Here is a 20,802-nt window from a genome sequence, read left to right as displayed (position 1 = left end):
GCAGATCATCGCTTATCAGAAACTCAAATAGACCAGCCACATACCTACTGTAACTGTAAGAGCCGACATGAAGCTGGGTATCTTCAATGAGTGACTCCTTTTCTGACAGCCTAAGGCCTTCCCGCCATTTCTGGTCAGGAGTGCAAAGGCATACTCTCAACTTGTTTGGACGAGTGCAGTTCCAACAGCTCGTAATACATGTAATATTATGCAAATGTACTGGAGGAATTCAGCGGGTCAGGCAGCATCTGTGGAGGGACTGGATAGGTGATGTTTCGCATTCGGATCCTTCTCTAGGATGAAGAAGGGTCCCAAACTGAAATTTTGCTTGTCTCTTCCATCCCCAGATGCTGCTTCACCTGCTGAGTTCCTCTGGGACTTTGTCTTTTGCTCAAGATTCCAGCCTGTTGTGTCTCCAAGTGTAATATTAAGCAGCCTGTATGATTTGTGCCATCTACTACTTTAAATGTTCATTACCTGTATCACCACAACACAGTGACAGCAATATGTACAACCTGCAGAATGCACTGCAGTTACTTGCCCAGAGTACTCTGACATCATCTCCTATGTCTGCTACCTCCACCACCAGAATGAGGGGGAAGGTGGATAGGAACAGCACCACCAAGTTCCCATCCATGCTGAATTAGAAATTCTGAATGATTTATGAACAATATAGATGTATTGATCTATTAGAGGTATATAATTCATGAGGGAAATATACCGAGTCTTTTACCCAGAGTAAGGGAATCAAGAATCAGAGTACAATGGTTTAAGGTGTGAGAGGAAAGATTTAATAGGAACCCGAGGGGCAACGTTTCCACTCAGAGAATGGTGGGTATAAAGAATGAGCTGCCAGATGAGGTACTATAACAACATGTAAAGATACTCCTACCTCTGGCTTTGCATTTGATGACTCCTCTCCCATAACCTCCTTTACAAACACTCTTTATCTTTTCATCTCTGGCCTTTGTCCAACCATCAACACCCCCCCACCCCTCTCCTGTAACCACCTATCACTTTGTCCTGCCCCAACCTTCTTTCAGCTTTTTTTCCCTACTACAATTAGTTTGAATAAGGGTTCTGACCCACAATGTCACCTCTTCATGTTCATCAGAGATGCTCCCTGACCTGCTGAGTTACCACAGCACTTTGTTTCTTTCTCTTAATCAGAAATATATTGTCAATCCTTCATTGTCACTTAGGCTGACAACACCGTACTCAACAGCACTTGCTCAACAGGAATACCTTCACGAGAAGGACTGCGTGCTTGAAGAAGATTGCTTATCAATGCCTTCTCAAGGCCAGTTGGGATGCATCATAAATACTGCTACCCAATGTTGGCAAGCTGATGTGTTGTATTGTTTCTCAAGTTAGAAAAAGAAAATTAACATTTGAAGATTTCTTTCTCCTCCATATTGGCTTGCTCAGTTCCTCCCTCAGTCCATCTGCTCCTGTAACCCTTCCTAAGTTTTTGAAGGTAAACTAGTCTCAAAGCAATGCAAGTTTTTGAAGAAGGGGATTTGAGAGATTCAGTGCAATATGTTCACATGAAGCAGAGTGAGATTGCCAAATTTAAAGTCTCCAGATGACAAAATTCATGAAGGGCAGATAAGACAAATAAGGCAATCTAATGAGAGCTTAAACTAGCAGAAAGCCTAGACTAGTGTAGAAATTGTAGGAATGAAATAAAAAAGTATATTAGGAAAGCAATGAATAAGTATTAAAAAAATCCTGCCAAGTAAAATCAAAGTAAGTATTTTATGTGCATAAATTGAAAGATGGTCTATTAGGGATCTAAAGGGTAGCCATTTGGGGAATGGAAGGTATGAGTACTTTGTGGCATGCGAGTGAGATGATGCTAAAGTTATAATTAACAGAAACGTGTGAAGTAATTTCATGGGAGAAGCATTGTGACAGGGAAATAATTGGAACAGGATCAGCATCTTTGAAAGTGTATAATTGTAGGGATGGATGAAGTATATTTCTTTCTATGTGAAGAATCAAGAGAAGACGTTTCTGAGGTTCTGACTACAATATTTCTTATCTTCTTTGGCCACATGATTGGTGCCTGAGGATTTTAGGTCTGTAGCACTATTTACAAAGAACACATAATGTACACCACCAAGTAATGACATGTCAGTTGGTTTGTATTGAGAGCATATTATTGGAATGAGTTCTAAAGGACCTATTAACTTTCATGCAGAAAGGCACAGATTAATCTGTGATACTCGGAATGGATTTGTTAAGTGATTACTATGTTGCCTAATTAACTTGATCAAACGTTTGAGGAGGTAGTCAGCAGAATTAACAAATGCAATGCACTTGATGGGATCTTTGTCGATCTCAGCTTTTGACAAACTCTTTGTGACAGGCAACTCACGAAAGCATCCACCTGGATCGAGTGGTGAGTGCCATAAATGAGCCAAATGTAGTAAAGTGGCAGGAAGCAAAGAGTAAAGAGCAATATTGTGACAAGAAGGCTGTTGTTCTAGGGCTCAGTACTTCATCCAGTGCATGTTTGTAATGTATAAATAATTGAGGCATAATTGTAGTGGGCATGATAAAAAAAATTACAGATGATATAAAAATATTGTGCTGTGGTTGACAACGACAAGAAATATACTAATGATCTGGTCATTTGGGCAAGAAAATGGAATTTGATCCAGCCATGTGTAAGGCACTACAGTTGGGGTGGCACAGGAAGGTTAAGACCAGGTGCAATAAATAGAATAGTATTCAGTGGTGCAATGGAACAAAGGGATCTTGGAGTTCACATTCATAGATCTTTCAAAGTAGCAGGATTGGTCCATAAGTGGTATGAGAAGGCCTATTGGATGTTTTCCTTTATTACCTAGCGCGTAGAACATAAGCCTAAGCACAAAGAACTAGAACTGCAGACACTGCAAATGTATCCACAGATTGAACACTGCCATTTTGTTCCAGAAAAGATGTCATTGGACTGGAGATGGTCCAGGGAAGTACTGGGAATATTGCCAACATTCTAGCTGTGACAGAAGATTGGATAAACATGCTTTACTGGAACTAAAGAGGCAGAGGGGAGATTTAATTGACGTTTATAAATTATGAGGAGTAATAAGTAAATACAAATAAATATAAGCATTTGAAATGCATTAAATAAGAAACAAAGAAAACAACTTGCATCCTTGTTCCTAATATCCAATATGGGGAATTCTCATTCAAATACATGACTAATCTGTGGATAAATAATTTGTGACCGAGTGAATCTCATAAAGGATTTGTATCCAAAACATTTTATTTCTTTTTTTTGTTCCAATATTGTCATATCTGCTGAATATTTTAGTATTTTTCTTCTCATATTGGGCTTGCATTGTTTTTTTTTACTTGTCCACCTTGTAATTAGTTTTGGATCTTTCGAATATCACCTTTTTAGAGATTCTGTCCTCAATTTGCTGTTGATTTTACAGGACTGTATTAATTGAAATTTAATTTGACCCAATGATAGTGAGATTGACCAAATGTAATGTCTGTTCATTGGTAAACTGCGGCAGTGGTAATAGATTTTGCTTTTTGCCGAATTGATTTAATTAGCTGTTTTCACAACCTTATTTAAAGATAAAATCTGTAAGTTCTATAATGATGAATTTATGTATAAGTATTTATAACTGTTAACATAGGATTTATAAATATGTTCATTGCATTCATTGTAACAGATGAAGCAAATGATATTTTACATTTATCTTGCAGGTACAGCTTTCGCTATATACTTATTTGTCTGCTGAATTCATTGGTACAGCTACTATCTACAGTACTATCCGTAGAGTGGGCACTGTACTGCAGCTAATGCACACTCTGAAGTATTACTACTGGGTGATTAATCCAATTGATTGCAGTGGTATCTCTTCCAAAGGCCAAGGTAAGAAATACATCCATTGTAGAGGTTAACTTGTTGTATAAACACACAGTTTAATATTTAAACGATACAGCTCAACAATTAGTACAAGAGGGCCAGGTATGAGTCAATGTGTTGACTGTGAGGTGAAGACCAACTCCGTCATCCACTGCACACCGCCAGCAGACCACCTAGGTCGACGTTGATTGGTTGACCCAGATCATGCCAGGTTCACATGAGTGCTCGAGCTCGACGATCGATGGTTCGAGACCACATGGCCCCCCACCCCAGAATCGGAGTATTGGAGGCTGTTAGGCTGTCGAGTGAGGTGGCCTGATCTTGTGCATGTGTTTCCTGTGTTCGGGGTTGCAGCTGGTTGAGTTGAGGGCGGGTTTGGTCGTGATGGTGGACGCCCTCTGTGGCGGGGTTGTGCCACCTGCACTCGTTGGTGAATGTCCAAGTGTGCCGTCTTAAGATGGTCCACAGAGACAGTCTCGTGTCTGCCGCCCATGGCGATGATAAAAGTCGTGGTGTCGTTTTGCAGTAATCTGAAGGGTCCCTCGTAAGGCTTTTGCAGTAGTGTACGGTGGGAATCTCGACGAAGGAAGACGTACTGGCAGTCCTGGAGGTCGGATGGGACATACGTGGTTGTGAGACCGTGTCGGGACGTTGGGACTGGAGAGAGCGTGCCCACCTTCTCACAGAGGCCCACCTTCTCAGCATGGTCGTGGGCGGTTCTTGATATCCACGCACTGCCAGGACCGTAAGCGGGGCGCCGTACACCAGATTGGCCGAGGAAGTTGCCAGGTCCTCCTTCAGGGCAGTGTGTATGCCTAGCATGATTCACGGCAATTCGTCCATCCAGTCCGGGCCCGTGAGCCGTGCCTTGAGAGATGCCTTCATGTGCCGGTGAAAACGTTCCACTAGGTTGTTTGCTTGGGGGTGGTAGGCTGTTGTGTGGTTCAGCTTAGTGCCATCCAGCCGGACCATTGCTGACCACAGTTCGGAGGTGAACTGCGCACCTCTGTCAGAGGAGATGTGTGCCGGCATGCCAAAACGGGCAATCCAGTGGGCGGTGAGGGCACGTGTAAAGGTTGCAGTGGAGGTATCCTAGAACGGGACGGCTTCTGGCCATCTCGTGAATCTGTCCACGATGGTGAAGAGGTGGGTGACAGCGGTCCAACAATGCCGATGTGAATGTGGTCGAAACGCTGGTATGTCAGGGCGAAGTCCTGCAGCAGCACCTTGATGTGTCACTAAATCTTGGAGGTTTGACAGGGGATGCACGCACTGGCCCAGTTGCCGACCTGTTTGTGCAGCCCGTGCCACATGAACTTGGCTGCCGTCAGTGCCTTTGTTGTCCGGATGGAAGGGCGAGCTAGGCCATGAAGCATGTTGAAAATCCGGTGGCGCCAGGCAGCGGGGATGATGGGTCTTGGCTGTCCGGTAGACACATCGCAGAGGAGCGTGGTGTCAGCGGACCCGAATCGCACATCCTCCAACAGCAGGCCTGAGATGGCAGTGCGGTAGGCGAGCTTCTCTTCATCCTCTCGCTGGGCGGCCGCCACCTGGAGCCAAAGTGGGATGGCATTGATTGCAGTGCGGGGCAACGCATCTGCGACCTGGTTGCTCTTGCCTGCGATGTGCTTAACGCAAATCATGTATTCTGAAATGTAGGTCAGGTGGCGCTGCTCTCGGGCTGACCAAGGATCAGACACTTTGGCAAAGGCAAACGTGAGTGGCTTGTGGTTGGTGAGAGCTGTGAAATCCCTGCCTGCCCTTGAGGAAGTAGCGGAAATGCCGGATGGCCAGGTAGAGAGCGAGGAGCTCCCGGTCGAAAGCGCTGTATTTCTGTTCGGGGGGTCTCAGGTGATGACTGAAAAAGGCGAGGGGCTGCCAGCTACCATTGATCAGTTGTTCCAGCACTCCACCCACAGCTTTGCCAGATGCGTCGACTGTGAGAGGTGTTGGTGCATTGGCCTGTGGATGTACCAGCATCGTTGCCTTTGCCAGCGCCTCCTTGGCATTGTCGAACGCGGTCGTGGCCACATTGTCCCAAACAAGCTCTTTCGGCTTGTTAGCCAAGGCATTGAACAGCGGTTGCATGATCCTGGCGGCTGCTGGCACAAAACTGTGGTAGAAGTTGACCATGCCGACAAACTCTTGGAGTTCCTTCACAGTAGAGGGTTTGGCAAACTTACGAATGGCTTCGCCCTTGTTCGGGAGCGGGACCGCTCCGTGCTGGTTGATGGGGTGGCCGAGGAAGTTGATGGAAGTGAGGTCAAACTGACACTTGGCCAGGTTGATGGCCAGGCCATGCTCGTTGAGCCTCTGGCAGAGCTGCCGGAGGTGTGCGCGGTGTTCCTGGCGAGAGTGGCTGGCGACGAGGATGTCATCGAGGTAGATGAACACGAAGTCCAGCCTGCGGCCCACCATGTCCATGCGCCGTTGGAAAGCTTGGGCGGCGTTTTTAGATTTAGATTTAGAGATTTAGAGATTTTGTTCTTGAGGCCGAAAGGCATGCGCAGGAACTCAAAGAGCCCGAACGGGGTGATGAGGGCCGTTTTGGGGATGTCATCTGGGTGGACCGGAATCTGATGGTAGCCGCGTACCAGGTTGATCTTGGAAAAAACCTTGGCACCGTCCAGGTTTGCTGTGAAGTCCTGGATGTGAGGGACAGGGTGCCAGTCGGCTGTTGTGACCTCGTTGAGACGGCGGTAGTCCTCACAGGGTCTCCAGCCCCCAGACACTTTGGGGACCATGTGAAGCTGGGCTGTCTGAGCGGCACACTATGCCCATTTCCTCCATCTTTAGGAACTCGTCTTTGGCCAGTTGGAGCTTGTTGGGAGGCAGCCTGCGTGCGCATGGATGGAGTGGCAGTCCGGTGGTGGGGATATGATCCTTCACCCCATGCTTGGGGCTGGCCGTTGTGAACTGGGGAGTTATGATGTCAGGGAAATCGGCCAAGATCCTGGCGTACTCGATGTCGGAGAAGGTCTCTGAGCCAAGATGGGGCGCAGTCAATTCGGCGTGGCACAAGGCGATCAACTCTCAGGATTAACGAGACGTTGTCCTTTCACGTCGACCAGCAGGGAGTGCGCCGGAGGAAGTTGGTGCCCAGAAGCGGTTGTGAGACGTCTGCGATGGTAAAGGTCCACGAAGCGACAGGAGTTGAAGTTGAACAGGATCGTGCGGACATCATATGTTCTGATGTTGCTGCTGTTGGCTGCGGTCAGGGGAGGTCCCTTCTTTCCGGATCGAGTGTCGGTGCCCGAGGGGGGCAAAACACTGACCTCCTCTCCCATGTCAACGGGAAAACACCGCCTCGAATGACGATCCCAGGTGTAGAGGAGGTGATGTTTTTGGCCGGCCGCAGTTGCAAATATCGACGGCCGGCCGAGGCGTTTCCCGGATGTGTGCAGGGTGGTCGGCATCGGCGGGCCTCGGAGCCCCACCTTTGGTGGTAGTAGCATCACTTATCCTTGCTGGCGCCATTTGTGGCTGTCGTCACTGCCACTCCTTTCGTGGAGGCTGGGACCGCCCGTATGACCTGCTGAGGCACCGCCGCCACCCGACTGATGGTGGCTCCACCCTGCTGTTTGGCCTGCCACAACACGTCTGCATGGGCTGCCAGCCGTCGGGGGTCGGTGAAATCGTCATCCGCGAGGAGCAGGCAGATGTCCTCAGGCATCTGCTCGAGGTAAACCTGTTCGAAAAGGAGGCAGGTCTTGTGTCCATCCATCAGGGCGAGCATTTTGTTCACCATCTTCTTTACAAAGATTCTGGTTAACAAAAACATTTTGCTTTGCTTGTCATATTCTAATGTTGTTAGTTTCAAGCATTTGTGGTTATTTAAGCTTGTTTTCATTGCTTCAGCATTGTAAAAGCTGGTAATGCAACAAATTAATCAGATGTCTTTGACATCTACGATACATTCCTCCAAACATGTACATGTCAGTGTATGAAGCTTAGTTTGCTCCTCTTAGCCTCTGATATATAAATGAAGGAACTAGAGTGGTAGTCTCCTTCTCCCTTCCTCCCCATTCCACAATTAGAAATCAGAATTGAATTCCAGGTACTCTTATCAGATGGAACTGATTTACATCAAATCAGTGGAAATGTCTGCACTGAAACTATCAAAGATGGCTAATTTTGGGGGGATTACCATGTCTACTTGATTATTTTTCTGCTGTTAATTGAAGTCTCATTCGTGATTTTGTCATCTCCAAGCCTTCGTAATTTCAGTGCGCATCTGGTCAGGTTCCTACTCTGCAGGCTTTGTAAACTTAAGGTCATCTAGAACTGTGTGACCTTTATTCGAGCCTGCACAAGGCCCCATTCACCCCTCACATTGTTTCTGCCGACCTGCATTGGATAACTATCTAACAACATTTCAGTTTTTAAGTTCTGTTTTGAATTCCTTCCCATTACTGTAGCATCCTCCAGCCCTCCGAGATTTATATTTCTAACATTCCAGTCTTCTAAGCATCTTACATTTTAATTATTCCATTGTTGACAGCCATGTCTTCATCTGGCAAAAGCCTATTTCTGGTATTTAAACGGGTGCTTCTCTCTTTCCTCCTTTAAGGTGATCCTTAGAAACCAAGCTCTTTGAGCTCCTTTGATCGCGAGTACTAACAATTCCTTTTGCAGTCTGGTGTCATATGCTGTTCATCTATGTTCCTGCAAAGCATCGTAGAAAAATGAGTAGGAAGGAACTGCATGCAGATGCCGGTTTATATCGAAGATGGATACAAAATGCTGGAGTAACTTAACGGGTCAGGCAGCATCTCTGGAGAAAAGGAATAGGTGACGTTTCGAGTCAGAACCAGTCTGAAGAAGGGTTCCAACCCAAAACGTCATATTTTCCTTTTCTCCAGAGATGCTGCCTGACCCACTGAGTTACTTCAGCATTTTGTGTCTATCTTGTGTCTATCTAAAGTCTATCAAAAGATCCTTTGTGTCTATCTTAAGCAATAATATTGCTTATTATTAAGCAATAATAACATATTGCTTATGTTACATGCACTGCATAAATTACAAGTTGTTGTTTCGAGAGACAGATCAGAATAATCATATGCAGTTTTGGATATAACGTTAATGCCTATCAGATCCTATTTGGTTCTGCATAGATGATTGTGTTAACATTGATTTATTATTAGGTTTAGGTTTATTATTGTCATGTGCACTAAGGTGCAGTGAAAAGCCTTGTTTTGCATGCTATCCAATCAGATCAGATCATACTGTACATAAATACAATCAAGCTAAACTCAAGTACAATAGGTATAGCAAAGATAAAGACACAGTGTGCAGAATATAGTTCTTAGCATTGTAGCGTGACAGTGCTAGAGTGAAAGCCCAATGCCTGCAATGAGGATGAGGTGAATCAGATAAGTACCCGTGCTTATGGAAGAACTATTCAGAAGGCTGATAATAGGGGGGGAAATAGCTGTTCCTGAGTCTGGTGGTGCACGATTTCAAGCTTCTGTATATTCTGCCTGACCGGAGGGTTGAGAAGAAAGATTGACAGGAGTAAAAAGGTCTTTCATCATATTGGCTGCTGTATAGATGGTGTGAAGTGTAGATGGAATAATTGGTGGGGAGTCTGATCTCTGTGAAGGACTGGGTTGCATCCAAAACTCTCTGCAATTTCCTGTGGTCTTGGGCAGAGCTATTCCCAAACCAAGCTGTGATGCAACTGACAGTATGCTTTCTATGGTGCATCTATCAAAGTTTGTAAGTTTGTACATGCCGTATTTCATCAGTGTCAATAATGAAGTAGAGGCCTTGGGGTGCCTTTTTGGATGTCACTTCAATGTGGTCCATCTGTGACAGATCGTTGGTAATATTTACACCAAGGAACTTGAAGCTGTCAACCATTCCCACCTTGGCACCATTAATGCAGATTGGTTACTTGAAGGATTGATGCAGACTGCAATAAGGATAATAAACATGGTATCACGTGCAATTAAAAAAGGAGCTTGGGAAAGCTCTCTGCTCCATTGAAGCCAATTTGGTAGTTTGAACCTGGAATGAACAAATTGTATGTCAACCTAGATATTATTAGCTTTCATTTAGCGGGTTTAGACAATAGTAGGATAATTTTGAGTTGGCAACAGTGTAATTAAAATATGTGAAGTGACTTGAAAATGTTTTTGGCCAGTTAGCTGAATTCTAGAAAGGTTATCAAATATTATCACCAACCATTTATCATTGGAAGGTTGTAAACGGCACAGAATACAAACATTGTGTGAAGGATTATTTAAAATGAGCAGAGATCAGTCCTAACTGAATCTCTCTTCATTCTGTGTCATGTTGAAAGTTTTCAGTCGTTAATGGGACTGGATATGCTATCTCATCTGAAGCCAATGGGAGCTTTATTAATATATTATGCAAGTGGAGGTGCAAAGATCTGGTATATGATTTTCTATATACAGAGAAGATTCAATTTATGTTCAGGTAACTAATGTTTTAGGATAAATGGTCAAGCAATATTGTGTTTAAAAAGTAAAGAAATACAAAGGTAAATTATCTCTAGCAGAAAATTATGTCTGCATTGTTTGCATTATGGTACGATTTAATCAATTTTTACCCATTTCTGCAGATGATTTGGGTTCTCGTGAACCTTGGTGCTATAATTCAAATATTTTTCATTGTTATCTCCTGCACTGTAACCGACATCAGTGGATTTCCAAACAGGAATATCCTTCTTTTGAGGCATCTGTGGATAAACAAGCAGGATTTCAAATCAGGTCAATTTGTATTTTGATTGCACTGTGCCCAGTTTCTGATACTTCTCTGCCAGTAAATTTTGGTAACATTGATAGTAAGTAGGATCTGTCAGATTTGTATTACTCAGTCAACTATTGAACTCAAACCATTCGGCACGCCACTGCTGCTTCCAATGTTACTGAAGATAACAACAATCATTTTGCTCAATTGTGCTGCTTGGAAACACTAACCTAGCTTCAAGTGACAGATTTTGCATTCAGTTTCACTGTTCTGAGATTAGACTTGTGCATGATTTTTTACTTTTGTGTCTTAATAAAGCTGCAACACAGGCCTCCTCAGTTGCTGGGGTGGAGATAGTCTGTCACTTGCCAATTTTGCTACTGTTCCGTAGCATAGGGGTATTTCACCACCGTCATTTTAAGATGAAAGATCTCCTTATTACGGGTTGTAACCTCCTTGATCCAGTGGCAGGTAGGCGCTTGACTGATGGGCAGGATTTTACCTGAGCTCATTTACCTGAGCTCATTTACCTTAGTCTCATTTTACCTGAGACTACCTGTGCTTTTGCTCTGCCTATTATTTGCACATAGTTGTCACATGGTGAGACTTTACTCTTCCAATGTTGACATGCAGTAAAGCTAAAGATTTTTTTCCCCAAATTTTCTCCCATTCTCTCCTCTCCTGAAGTTGGTGATTCATGTTGGGGTATGGTTCCACAGGCACCAGCAGCCCTCCGGTACCTCACCCAAGGGTCTAATCTTCATGTGTGAGCCTGCAAGGTGAGTATCGGAGGGCTATTCGACTGTGGGGCATCATTGCCAAGGGAGTCCTTTCTTCACCGGTCCATGCATGCAATTTTTAGTGAGATGTTTTTGCAGTGATCTGAATAGAAGAACTGTCTGGTTTTATGTTCCTTCTCTCAACTTTGGAACATTGAAAATTGAGGTGGTGTCCTTGATGTTTGTGTTGAAGTTAACTGAAGCAGTGGAGGAGATAGAGATGTAAAGCTTGAAACACAAATAAAAGTAAGAAAGCACAGATCAGAATTAAGCTGATATTACAAAAAATAATCCATAAAATGAGGACCTGTTATGTACATTTTAATACTTGGAATGGGTAGCAATTGTATAATCAAAGTAATGCATGCAATTTTGCTCAATCAAAGTAATGCATGCATGATATATACAGTATAGCATATTCTTACTGTGAAGTCTCTATCACCTGATGGCACATTGGCATCTTAAGCATTGAAAAATAGCAACAAACTGTATTTCTGCCAGTGCTGGATTAACTGTAAATTTGTTCTTTTTGCTGCATACATTTACTCACTAGTTATATTGGGGTCTGATTATTTCTGGATTTAAAATATCATTTGTAATCCTAGAGGGAAAGGAAGTGTATCCTTGGATCTCTTCTGCTGTCTAATTCACCCTACATTAATTCGACATATGCATTCACCAACATGGTGCCTTTTCCTGGTTCTTTGTCAACTTTTGACTTAAACTGTCCATTCTTCTCTGCTACTGGAAAATAAGCATGATAAGAAAAAATATAAAGTCATCAAAAAATCCCATGTTTATCTTCTCTTGAAGGTCCATTGTGCCAAAACTTTATTGCTAAACCTGGACCTGTTAGCAATGTGTATTGAAGTAGTAACAGTTATAGTTGTGAAAACCTATCTTGAGAGAAGAAACTTTAGTCTCACCAGATTGAGAAGAGGTTGTTTTGAATTAAGTTGATAACCATTATGTGCATGTGTAGGAAAGAACTGTAGATGCTGGTTTAAATCGAAGGTAGACACAAATTGCTGAAGTAACACAGCAGGACAGGCAGCATCTCGAGAGATGGAATGGGAGACATTTTGGGTCGAGACCCTTCTTCAGACTGATGTCAGGGAAGTGGGCGGGACACAGATAGAATGTAGTCAGAGACAGTAAGACTGGTGGGAGAACTGGGAAGGGGGAGGGGATGGAGAGAGAGGGAAAGCAAGAGCTATTTGAAGTTAGAGAAGTCAATGTTCATACCGCTGGGGTGTAAGCTACCCAAGCAAAATATGAGGTGCTGTTCCTCCAATTTGCACTGGGCCTCACTCTGACAATGGAGGAGGCCCAGGACAAAAAGATTAGATTGGGAATGGGAGGGGGAGTTAAAGTGCTGAGCAACTGGGAGATCAGGCAGGTTAAGGCGGACTGAGCAGAGGTGTTCAGCGAAACGATCGCCGAACCTGTGCTTGGTCTCGCCGATATACAGGAGCTGACACCTGAAACAGTGGATACAGTAGATGAGGTTGGAGGAGGTGCAAGTGAACCTCTGCCTCACCTGGAAAGACTGTCAGGGTCCTTGGATGGAGTCGATGGGGGAGGTAAAGGGACAGGTGTTGCATCTCCTGGGGAGGGGGTGGTTTGGGTGGGAAGGGACGAGTTGACCAGGGATTTGCAGAGGGATCGGTCTCTGTGGAAAACAGAAAGGGGTGGAGATGGGAAGATGCGGGCAGTAGTGGGATCCCGTTGAAGATGGCGAAAATGTTGGAGGATTATATGCTGTATGCGACGGCTGATGGGGTGGAAGGTGAGGACAAGGGGGACTCTGTCCTTGTTACGAATGGGGGAGGAGGAGCAAGAGCGGAGCTGCGGGATATCGAGGAGTCCCTAGTGGGAGCCTCATCTATAATGGAAGAGGGGAACCCCCGTTTCCTAAAGAATGTCCTCATTCTTTAGGTACCAGGTCATCGGAGATGTCCTCATTCTTTAGGAAACGGGGGTTCCCCTCTTCCATTATACAGTGCTCTCCATAATGTTTGGGACAAAGACCCATCATTTATTTATTTGCCTCTGTATTCCACAATTTGAGATTTGTAATAGAAAAAAAACACATGTGGTTAAAGTGCACATTGTCAGATTTTAATAAAGGCCATTTTTATACATTTTGGTTTCACCATGTAGAAATTACAGCAGTGTTTATACATGGTCCCCCCCATTTCAGGGCACCATAATGTTTGGGACACATGGCTTCACAGGTGTTTGTAATTGCTCACGGGTGTTTAATTGCCTTCTTAATGCAGGTATAAGAGAGTTCTCAGCACCCAGTCTTTCCTCCAGTCTTTCTATCACCTTTGGAAACTTTTATTGCTGTTTATCAATATGAGGACCAAAGTTGTGCCAATGAAAGTCAAAAAAGCCATTAGAGGACTGAGAAACAAGAATAAAACTGTGAGATACATTTGCCAACCTTAGGCTTACCAAAATCAACTGTTTGGAATATCATTAAGAAGAAAGAGAACACTGGTGGGCTTACTAATTGCAAAGGGACTGGCAGGCCAAGGAAGACCTCCACAGCTGATGACAGAAGAATTCTCTCTATAATAAAGAAAAATCCCCAAACACCTGTCCGACAGATCAGAAACACTCTTCAGGAGTCAGGTGTGGATTTGTCAATGACCGCTATCCGCAGAAGACTTCATGAACAGAAATACAGAGGCAACACTACAAGATGCAAACCACTGGTTAGCCGCAAAGATAGGATGACCAGGTTGCAATTTGTTAAGAAGTACTCAAAAGAGCAACCACAGTTCTGGAAAAAGGTCTTGTGGACAGATGAGATGAAGATTGACTTATATCAGAGTGATGGCAAGAGCAAAGTATGGAGGAGAGAAGGAACTGCCCAGGATCCAAAGCATACCACCTCATCTGAAAGACGGTGGTGGGAGTGATATGGCCTGGGCATGTATGCCTGCTGAAGGTACTGGTTCACTTATCTTCATTGATGATACAACTGCTGATGGCAGTAGCATAATGAATTCTGAAGTGTATAGACACATCCTATCTGCTCAAGTTCAAACAAATGCCTCAAAACTCATCAGCCGGCAGTTCATTCTCCAGCAAGACAATGATCCCAAACATACTGCTAAAGCAACAAAGGAGTTTTTCAAAGCTAAAAAATGGTCAATTCTTGAGTGGCCAAGTCAGTCACCCGATCTGAACCCAATTGAGCATGCTTTTTATATGCTGACGAGAAAACTGAAGGGGACTAGCCCCCAAAACAATCATAAGCTAAAGATGGCTGCAATACAGGCCTGGCAGAGCATCGCCAGAGAAGACACCCAGCAACTGGCGATGTCCATGAATCGCAGACTCCAAGCAGTCATTGCATGCAAAGGATATGCAACAAAATACTAAACATGACTACTTTCATTTACATGACATTGCTGTGTCCCAAATATTATGGTGCCCTGAAATCAGGGGGGCTATGTATAAACACTGCTGTAATTTCTACATGGTGAAACCAAAATTTATAAAATTAGCCTTTATTAAAATCTGACAATGTGCACTTTGACCACATGTGATTTTTTTCTATTACAAATCTCAAATTGTGGAGTACAGAGGCAAATAAATAAATGATGGGTCTTTGTCCCAAACATACGGAGGGCACTGTCAGAATATTTTTTAGTTTAAATGTAAATGGTACATTATCATCATTTAAGGAGCAAACATATTGAGATCCCAGTGCCCAAAATATGTTTGTGATTTGATTACTTTTGTGAATCTGCATTTCTCGGCTTCCCCACCACATGTGTGAATATCATGAATGTGCTGTGTGAGAGATTGATTCAGACTAAATTCACCAAAATTATTTCAGTTTCCAAATACAAAAGCCTGCTAACCATGCCATAACAGTTAATTATTCTCAAACAGTTTCTCTGTCATTGAAAAGTAATAGTGCTGTCCCTTAAGTTACCATTTCTTATTAAAGTTAACAAAAAGCCAAGAGTTATGCTACTTGTTGTATGCGTATGACAGGTTTACAGTTACAAGCAGCTGATGTGGTATCCTTGAGGCATATATTTCATGCTCACAGAGATCACATCAATAAAGTTTACGATTGGCACATTAAGCTTGGTTGTTAAGGCTTTTTTGACCCTTGTTTCTTTTTCTCTCATTAACTCTCATTAATCTATTTCTTTACATATGTATTTTGACATTCTACTTAATACTGCTCTCAGTGCTTCAATATGATTGGTTTTGGAGATGCATAATTTGTTGCCATGATTATTCATGTTCCAGCTGATGTTTCACATATTCACTCATTACTTGCTGGAATATTTGCCCACCCACATTGCTGCAGCCTTTTTGCATATATAACTGTGGGCACTGTTGGCCTCACTGTTGTTTTGTTGGCAAACATTGGTACAACTCCTTTGCACTGTCGTGCAAAGTCCCAATGAGTCAGTGAGCCTCTTATTGGCAAGAAGGAGATCTTGAAAGTGCAACCAGGAATTTGAGGGCTGGGTATCATTCCAGCAGTGTGTACTCACTGCCTTAGAATATCTGCCTTTTTTTTACTGTTATTGTTAACTTTCATCCTGGGATATATGGCAGTTTCAGATATTTATTTAACTGTAAACTGTTATGGAATGGTGCTTTCATGGAGTGTATACCTTCACAAACGCTAACTTCAAAGCCATAAACGCATTTGTTAATCCTTGAAGTTGATATCAATCCTAGTGCTGTTAGTTGGTATTGCAAAATATGAAATAGCTTTTTTTTAACCTTTATCAATGTATTTTGAAGAAATAAGGAACCTCAGATGTTGGTTTACAAAAAAAGACATCAAATGCAGAAGTAATTCAGCGGGTCGGGCAGCATCTCTGGAAAATATGGATAAGTGATGTTTTGAGTCGGGATCCTTCATTAGAGTGAAGTAGGAGTCTGAGAAGGGTCCCAACCCAAAAAAATCAACTATCCATCTTTTCCAGATATTGTGCTTGACCCACTAAGTTACTCCACCACTTTGAGTCTTTTAATGTATTTTGAGATGGACAGTTGTGACTTTCTTAGAATTTATATCCACCTCAAGAGAGTGTGTAAGAAGGAACTGCAGATGCTGGTTTAAACCAAAGATAGACACAAAAAGCTGGAGTTAATCAGTGGGACAGGCAGCATCTCTTGGGTCTCGACCTGAAACGCAGCCCATTCCTTCGCCCCAGAGATGCTGCCTGTCCTGCTGAGTTACTCCAGCTTTTTCTGTCTACCTTTAACTCAAGAGAGTTTTTGGAAACCAGTCTTCTCAGCCCATAGCTTTTTTTTCTCTTTTTTGTTTTTTTTAATTTAAGAGTCTGGAAGTAAAAAGATGGTCTCAGTAAAAGTACCACAAAATTGTCACCAAGTCAGGAAACCAAAAAGGCTTACAAATGACCAACTTATCCTGAAGGAAACCTCTCTTTAGCTGGTTTGCATACTACTAGATTGTAACCAGCCTGTGGGAATAGATTGTAAGAGTTCCAAGGTGTTGGTAAATGGCTAATGTTCACACATGATAAGCTGCCGAATAGACAATAGACAATAGACAATAGGTGCAGGAGTAGGCCATTCAGCCCTTCGAGCCAGCACCGCCATTCAATGCGATCATGGCTGATCACTCTCAATCAGTACCCCGTTCCTGCCTTCTCCCCATAACCCCTCACTCCGCTATCCTTAAGAGCTCTATCCAGCTCTCTCTTGAAAGCATCCAACGAACTGGCCTCCACTGCCTTCTGAGGCAGAGAATTCCACACCTTCACCACTCTCTGACTGAAAAAGTTCTTCCTCATCTCCGTTCTAAATGGCCTACTCCTTATTCTTAAACTGTGGCCCCTTGTTCTGGACTCCCCCAACATTGGGAACATGTTTCCTGCCTCTAATGTGTCCAATCCCCTAATTATCTTATATGTTTCAATAAGATCCCCCCTCATCCTTCTATATTCCAGTGTATACAAGCCTAATTGCTCCAGCCTTTCAACATACGACAGTCCCGCCATTCCGGGAATTAACCTAGTGAACCTACGCTGCACGCCCTCAATAGAATGTTAGTTTGTAAGACAAAAGAGCAAGAATAGAGAGAACAAACTTGGAAGTGGGGTTGGAGGGAATACTGGAAATATAATTTGATGCAGCGGCAACATTTGTAATTGGTTACTGATTAAATGTTGCACTATATGTTTGAAGTATATACTGTGCTGAAGGTCAGGGTAAACATTCATTTCATGTTGAAATACAAGTGGAAGAATTTGTAGAAGACTCACTGGGCTTTAGTTGTATGGCTTCTCACTTCAAGAACGATGCCAAATGTGGGCAGAGGGTTGGAGGATTACATGATATGTACCTTCCATTGCCATTGTCCTTGAGCCTGACGATTACATTGCTTTATTGGAAATACAAAAACGTTTGAGCAAAAATCTCAATATATTTTTCCTTTTTGCATTTCATCCGGATTGAAATTTCTCGGCGACAGCTGGCTTGTCGCCAGGTATCGTTGCTTATTGCGGGCGCTGTCGCATGCTGTCCCCAGGTTTGCTAGGTTCTGTTAGATGAATTTAGAAGCACATTATATTAAAATAAGTAAAGTCATTTCAAAATACCATAAATGCTTGTGTTTAACCAATTTATTTACCGTCAGGACATTTGACAGGTAGATTGGAGGCGACTGTTTGACGGTCAGGTAAGCGTGGGAATTTTGCGATGTTTATGGCCATCAGCCATTACATTTAAAGTGGGCTCCCAACCCAGATATGCAACCCAGAAACCAGATATGCATCTCCCGTATATTTTCAAAGAATGCCCACACACTTTTCACAAAAATCCACTTAACCACTTAAAAAAATTTTTTTTAATACTGCCATTAGTAAACTGGAAGTAAATCCAGTTTATGCCTTGTTACATTGATGATTGGTTTTTAAGTAACCCATACAAGATGTTATAGTTCAAAACTCTCAAGTACTTACCGACTTGTCAGTAATTTTAGCGAAAATTAGGACGCCGGAGAAGCATTGACAGCGTGGGAATTTCACGATGTTTCAGAAGACGCTGTAATCTCGACCTGACTCAGCATTGTCGTAATCATTGTCTTCGGGTAAAATAAAATTTTGCCGATCTGCTACGACTTTGACAGTCGCCGGCAGTCGCCTTAAAATCGCCTAAAGTGGCCCTTAAGGCAGACAGAATGAGGGAATGTCTGTGATAGGCAAAGACCAGGATGGTTTGAATGATGTGATGGTAAAAGGCAGTGGATAATGATAGGTATGCCTGGTGATGGTGTGTAATGGAAAAGACCGATAAAATCTCAAATTATCAGAACAGGAGGGAGGAAAGATCAATGTTGGAAATGTAAGGTGCAAGTTTGGAATGGCTGATCATCTGATTGTTGAATTTGATGAACCTTGGTGATTACAATATACTTTGTGGTAAGTTGAGGTGCTGTTCTGTGAACTTATGTTGAACTTTGTTGGAGCAATGTAGGGGGTCAGATGGAGAACGGTTGGAGCAGGATTGAAATAACAGGCAACTGGAAGCTTAAGGTTCCCCATCTAGATGGAACAAGATGTTCTGCATGCTGGTCAACATTAGTTTTTCACTGTATGCATCAGATGCAATTGGAAGGAGAAGAAGTAAATTATTCCAAACAACTGCATTCCAAGATAATTTGAGATTTCATTGGTCTCTTCCACTCTACATAATCTACAGACATATCTAACATTATCCATTGTCTTTTACCATCACATCATTCAAACCGTCCTGGTCTTTGCCTAACATAGACATACACTCGTTCTGTCTGCCGATATTTTGCATCTCTCATTTTCACTCCCCTGGCAATTACAGAATTTGTCCATTGAATGCTTTTTACATCTCCTCCAGATAAACCAGCATGACAATGGCTCCTTATTACCTTTCCAGTTGCCATCCCTATGGTTGTCTCTCCTGTTGCACCCTAGCATAAGCCTCCTTTTGTCCTCAATGCACCACCTCCATTTTCTCTGCAATGCAAAATTTATTTCATTCTATGTTTTCCCACTTCTGAAGAGAGATCACAAGCAAGACATTAACAGATGCTTTCTCCGCAGATACTGCCTGACCTTTGTATGTGTATTTTCAGCATTGTCTTTTTTTATTTTAAATGTGTGGTTCTTTTGAAAGATGTTCCTAATTGGAAAGGGGGAACAAGTTCAGTTTCTTTCCTATTGGAAAGAAATGACTGACAAATATTGAAACATAGGTATTTAAAAGTATGCATACTTTTGATCAAAAGAATGAACTGCTTTGGTTATTGCCATTTATGGCATTATCGATTCACAGCTTTTACAAGCTATATCAGTGGTAAAAAAGAGAAAGAAGGATGGTTATGGTCAACATACACATTTTTTCATTACTAAGGTTCTTATGTGTAAAAGTATGTAATGGTTTCTACATTAAATCATAGCGTTTATCATAAGATCATAAATGATAGCAGAATTACGCCATTCGGCCCATCAAGTCTACACCGCCATTCAATCATGGTTGATCTACCTCTCCCACCTAACCCCATTATCCTGCCTTCTCCCCATAACCTCTGACACCGGTACTAATGAAGAATCTATATCTCTGCCTTAAATATATCCACTGACGGCCTCCACAAAGAATCCCACAGATTCACCACCCTCTGACTAAAGAAATTCCTCCTCATCCTCCTAAAAGAATCTCCTTTAATTCTGAGGCTATGAGCTCTAGTCCTAGACTCTCCCAATGGTGAAAACATCCTCTCCACATCCACTCGATCCAAGCCTTTCACTAATCTGTACATTTCAATGAGGTCCCTCCTCATTCTTCTAAACTCCAGCAAGTACAGGCCCAGTGCCGTCAAATGCTCATCATATGTTAACTTACTCATTCCTGGGATCATTCTTGTACACCTCCTCTGGACCCTCTCCAGAGCCAGTACATCCTTTCCTCAGATATGGTGCGCAAAATTGCTCACAATATTCCAAATGCGGCCAGACCAGCGCTTTTGGGGGCCTCAGCACTACATCCCTGTTTTTGTATACAAGCCCTCTTGAAATAAATGCTTGCATTGTGTTTGCTTTCTTTACTACCGATTCGACTTGCAGATTAACTTTTGGGGAATTCTGCACCAGCACTCCCATGTCCCATTGGACCTCCGATTTCTGGCCGTCAGCAATGGCAGCCTCGCCAACAGTCTGTTTGTCTTTACGTCTTTTTCGTTATTTTTTGTGTGTTTTAAAAGTTTGTGTTAATGTTCTCTGGTTTGTTTTATGTGGGGAGTGTGGGAGGGGGTCGGGGGAAACTTTATTCAATCTTATCTTGCCGGAGATGCGATTGTTTTCCAGTTCGTGTCTCCGGTCGCTCAGCAGCCTAACATCATGGAGCTGGCTGCCTTTCTCGAGACTGACTTTG

General features: G+C 43.0%; 1 protein-coding gene across 1 annotated transcript in view; it reads left to right on the top strand.

Moving 5' to 3' along the window:
• The window catches only part of nbeaa (neurobeachin a), a 449,617-nt gene that overhangs the window by 88,262 nt on the left and 340,553 nt on the right, over positions 1–20,802 (top strand). The window contains exon 13 of the mRNA XM_078403202.1: positions 3,727–3,895. Coding sequence (XP_078259328.1) covers positions 3,727–3,895 — 169 coding nt within the window. The remainder of the gene's footprint in view (positions 1–3,726; positions 3,896–20,802) is intronic.

Source organism: Rhinoraja longicauda, chromosome 7, assembly GCF_053455715.1.
Source record: "Rhinoraja longicauda isolate Sanriku21f chromosome 7, sRhiLon1.1, whole genome shotgun sequence".
Classification (NCBI taxonomy): Eukaryota; Metazoa; Chordata; class Chondrichthyes; order Rajiformes; family Arhynchobatidae; genus Rhinoraja; species Rhinoraja longicauda.
Note: the sequence above shows the minus strand (reverse complement) of the source record. Positions and strands in the feature narration are given on the sequence as shown.